This window comes from Rhinopithecus bieti, unplaced genomic scaffold, assembly GCF_001698545.2.
Source record: "Rhinopithecus bieti isolate Rb0 unplaced genomic scaffold, ASM169854v2 scaffold_59200, whole genome shotgun sequence".
Classification (NCBI taxonomy): Eukaryota; Metazoa; Chordata; class Mammalia; order Primates; family Cercopithecidae; genus Rhinopithecus; species Rhinopithecus bieti.
The window spans coordinates 47,137-52,012 of NW_016822836.1; the positions used below are offsets into that span (position 1 = coordinate 47,137).

The 4,876-nt window shown below is 44.4% G+C and overlaps 1 protein-coding gene across 1 annotated transcript in view; it reads left to right on the forward strand.

Moving 5' to 3' along the window:
- Positions 1-3,350: 3,350 nt before the first annotated feature.
- The window catches only part of LOC108521315 (X antigen family member 3-like), a gene marked incomplete at its 3' end in the record, with an annotated part of 20,636 nt that continues 19,110 nt past the window's right edge, over positions 3,351-4,876 (forward strand). Inside the window, exons 1-2 of the mRNA XM_017861087.1 lie at positions 3,351-3,555; positions 4,347-4,435. Coding sequence (XP_017716576.1) covers positions 4,355-4,435 — 81 coding nt within the window. The remainder of the gene's footprint in view (positions 3,556-4,346; positions 4,436-4,876) is intronic.

Consider the following 4,876-nt stretch of genomic DNA (forward strand, 5'->3'; position numbering starts at 1 on the left):
TCAGAGAAATGCAAATCAAAACCACAATGAGATACCATCTCACACCAGTTAGAATGGCAATCATTAAAAAATCAGGAAACAACAGGTGCTGGAGAGGATGTGGAGAAATAGGAACACTTTTACACTGTTGGTGGGACTGTAAACTAGTTCAACCATTGTGGAAAACAGTGTGGCAATTCCTCAAGGGTCTAGAACTAGAAATACCATATGACCCAGCCATCCCATTACTGGGGATATACCCAAGGGATTAAAAGTCATGCTGCTATAAAGACACATGGAGATGTATGTTTGTTGCGGCAGTATTCACAATAGCAAAGACTTGGAATCAACCCAAATTTCCATCAGTGACAGACTGGATTAAGTAAATGTGGCACATATACACCATGGAATACTATGCAGCCATAAAAAAGGATGAGTTTGAGTCCTTTGTAGGGACATGGATGCAGCTGGAAACCATCATTGTCAGCAAACTATCACAAGAACAGTAAATCAAATACCACATGTTCTCACTCATAGGTGGGACTTGAACAATGAGATCACTTGGACACAGGAAGGGGATCATCACACCCCGGGGCCTATTGTGGGGAGTTGGAGGGGGAGGGATAGCATTAGGAGATATACCTAGTGTAAATGACGAGTTAATGGGTGCAGCACACCAACAAGGCACATGTATACATATGTAACAAACCTGCACGTTGTGCACATGTACCCTAGAACTTAAAATATAATAATTAAAAAAAGGAGTGCAGCTGTGGCCAGGCATGTTTCTCACACCTGTAATCCCAGCACTTTGGGAGGTCGAGGTGGGTGGATCACTTGAGGTCAGGATTTCGAGACCAGTCTTTCCCACATGGTGAAACCCCATCTCTACTAAAAATACAAAAATTAGCCAGGCATAGTGGCACATGCCTCTAATCCCAGCTACTTGCAAAGCTGAAGCAGGAGAATCAGTTGAACCTGAGAGGCATATATTGCAGTGAGCCAAAGATTGCACCACTGCACTCCAGTCTGGGTAACAGAGGGACATTCCGTCTCAAAAGAAAAAGAAAAAAAAGAAGCTCAACTAGATAGAATATATAGATATTAGTTCAACAATATATCCTAATTTATTTATAAAAGGCTGCATTCTGATCAGGGCCACCTTCCTATCCTTCCCTTCCATATACTATTTCTGACATCAAACTGCTAGGTAATAGAAAAGTAATAAGAACAGGAGTCATGGACACAGTTTACTGTCTACATTAACAAGAGTTTATATTCCACTGGCTTCATTATCATAATTTTACTAATACAGGAATCTCTTACCTAGGAAAATAAAAGTTTCAAAAAAAGTTATTGTTCTTTCCAGCAATTGCCTGACAGACCCATCAGCTCCTCAATAAAAGTGTCAAATGACATTTTCAATCCCAAAACTCTTTGAACCCCTTGCCTAAAAAGTCTTGTCTTGTTGCGTCCACCAATCCTAAATCATTATCATTCCTACCCAATTCTAACCAAACCATCCCCCACTTTAAAACACCCACTTTATACAGGACATGAAAAGCAGAACAAATATACCTAAAGCCCTTTCACATCTGACATACTAGTGCCTCTGTGGAGGTAGTGCTCTACCTTATAGCTTTATGCAAATGATGTCAGCACTGTCTTATGAACAGGTTATTTGGGTGATATTTGGGGAGTAGAGTATATGATGAGCATAGTCACCACTGCTGTACATCATGTCACAATAGGACTAAGTCTAAATCCTAGGACCAATGTTGTATTAGTCCGTTCTCATGCGGCTATATGGACATACATGAGAGTGTGTAATTTATAAAGGAAAGAGGTTTAATTGACTCATAGTTCCGCAGGGCTGGGGAGGCCTCTGGAAACTTAACAATCATGGAAGAAGTGGAAGCAAACACATCCTTCTTCACATGGCAGCAGGAGAGAGAATGAGCAAAAGGGGAAAAGTCTCTTATAAAACCATTAGATCTTGTGAGAACTTACTCACTAGCAGGGCAACAGCATGAAGGTAACCACCCTCATGATTACATTACCTTTCACAGGGTCCTTTCCATGACACGTGGGGATTATGGGAACTACAATTCAAGGAGAGATTTGGGTGGGGACAGAGTCAAACTATATCATATGTATGCATATTTCTGAACCATACACTGTCTGAATGACCTACAGGTGTATTCAGGGAAATCAGTTACCAGTCCAGAGATTAAAATGTGCAATAGTACTACCTAAAAAAGGAAGAGGTGTGAATTTATCTAGTCCACAGAAGTGGTTCAATTCATTGGTAGCATGCAGAAAACCTCAGACCAGAGAAGGAAGTGATTAATCAAAACATGAATAAAAATTGGCCAAGGTAGGAGGATCACTTGAGCCCAGAACTTGAGACCAGCCTGGACAACATAGTCAGATTCTGTCTCTAAGTAAATAAATAAATAAAATAGCTGGGCATGGTAGCACACACCTGTAGTCCCAACTACATGGGAGGCTGCGTCTTGAGTATTGCTTATGCCCAGGAGATCCAGGCTGCAGTGAGGTAAAGTCATGCCATTGTCCACCAGCCAGGGTGAAAAAGTAACACCCTGTCTGAAAAAAAAAAAAGCATGTATAAATATAGACATTAAAATAATTTATTTCAGTCAGAAAAGGTCTTTCTGAGACACATCAACCACTAAGGGTGACATGGGACTCTCTGTTCCCAAAGTTTCTGGATGCATGAGAATGGTAGGGCAAGAGAGAGAGGAAAAAAATCTCTTAAGTCCCTTTCTTTCTACTACCAACATGCTGGGGATTCTGATCTGGGGGCAGTGGGAAAACCCTGGCTGGCCTTGCGTGTGCCTGACTTAGTGTGAACGCCCCTTGCTGCCCAAGTCCCTTGCTGCCCATGCGCCTTACTATCTGCCTTCTGTCCCTGCAGAGCTGTGCAAGGAGACATCGTGACTTCCTTCTGTCTTGCCGACTGGGAGTCAGCCAGTAGGTCTGCAGGTCAGTAGTCCTAGAAGTTTGAGTGTGACTGTGAGGAGGAGCCTGCGGGCACGGTCCATGGCCTCCTAGGTGGAAAGGCTTTGAGGTCCCCGTCCTTCTAACACGCAGCAATGCAGCCATGGCCTTGCTGTGGTGGGGATGCCGAACAAGGGAGGAAGAAAGACCATAGAGGGGAGGAGGGTCAGGTAAACAAGCAGTGAGTTTTGAAGGGGGAAACTATCTGTGGCATTTGAGTCCCTGAGGCATATGAAACTGCTTACAGACTATGCATTCCAAAGTCCTCAGTGGGAACCCGGGAGGGGAGGGAGGACTGCGTGAAGCGGGATGGGGTGGGTCAAGGCGGGGCACTGCAACCCACAAGGCAGGCACCGACTTCAGTGTGCATGCTCCTTGGACACCTGCCTCAGTGCGCATGTTCACTGGGCATCTTCCCTTCGACCCCTTTGCCCACGTGGTGACCGCTGGGGAACTGTGAGAGTGTGAGGGTCGCGTTCCAGCTGTCTGGACTCTTTCTCTCCTACTGAGACGCAGCCTGTAGGTCCGCAGGCCAGTCCTCCCAGGAATTGAAATGTGAGTGTATGTGAGGAGGAGCAAGCGGGCTTCCAGAGGGTCAGGCGGCGTGGTCTGTGGTCTCAGAGGTGAAGAGCCTCTAGGTCGTAAGGAAGGTGGGCCACCGAGTGAAGGGGAGCCAGATGAAGATGGGGTGAATGCTGGAGGTGCTGTTGGAGGTATCTGAGTCCCGGAAGTGCCTGGAACTTCCAACGGAACAGATTCCAGACTTCTTGGTGGGGACCCAGGAATGGGCTGTGTGGGCGGTAAGAAAGGGGCCTGGGAAGTGGGAATGCTATGAGCTGATGACCGCGACCCTGAGGTCTGTAGAGCTCCCAGTAGAAGTGTCCAGTGAGGAACATCCAGCGATGTGTTGCAGCTTCTCAACTCCACCCTGGAGGTTCGAATGGGCGGGACTGTGCTTTCCAACAAAACTTTGATTTTAGGGAGGGAAATTGTCCAAACAAATGGGTGTGTGACGAAAGCCGTGGTCACTGCAGTTTTAATTCTCTAGCTGTATAAATTTAAATGTCTCCACTATGGAGAATCCAGCTGTGAAACCAAATCTCATCAGAAATATCCTGTATCTTTAGCCACGAGCATTAAAACATTGCTCTGCTAGATTGCCCAACTTAAGTGGCTTTACAAGCATTCAATTCAGAAGATGTACACACTTCTAGTTGCCCTGGGACTTACTTTCAAATTATTTCCAAACTTTTTTAAAAACTGAAATTTAACATTTGGCCATGAAAGTGGTCATATACAGCTATCCTCTCAAATACACTTTCCCAATCACAGTATTCTGTTTGCAGAGTGAAACATGAGTTGGCGAGGAAGATCAACATATAGGCCTAGGCCAAGAAGAAGTTTACAGCCTCCTGAGCTGATTGGGGCTATGCTTGTGAGTGCTTTATTATTTTGATGTTTTTTATTAGCAGAAATTTATTTTGTGATAGTGTTGTTGAACTAGTATAGAAACACTGATAAAGGTCTTCCATGTTGATAAAAATGATCATGGCATCTCATGAAGGAAAGACTAATCCAAGAGTATTACAATCTGGTTTTGCCTGGATGGATAATCTTGTGTTCCCCACCATGACTTCCTCCTCATGCTTACTGATAACAGATTGCACACATCCATCCCAACATAGATTAAAATGGCTTCCAAAGCCTTTGAGGGTAACTGTCTTAGAGTAACCTCTCTTTGGGAAGAGTAACTTTGTGAAAAATAAGTACATGGAATAGTATTGGAGAAGTGTCTTTAGACTTACTTATGATTAGAAATACCTGTGTAGGCCGGGCACAGTGGCTCAAGCCTGTAATCCCAGCACTTTGGGAGGCC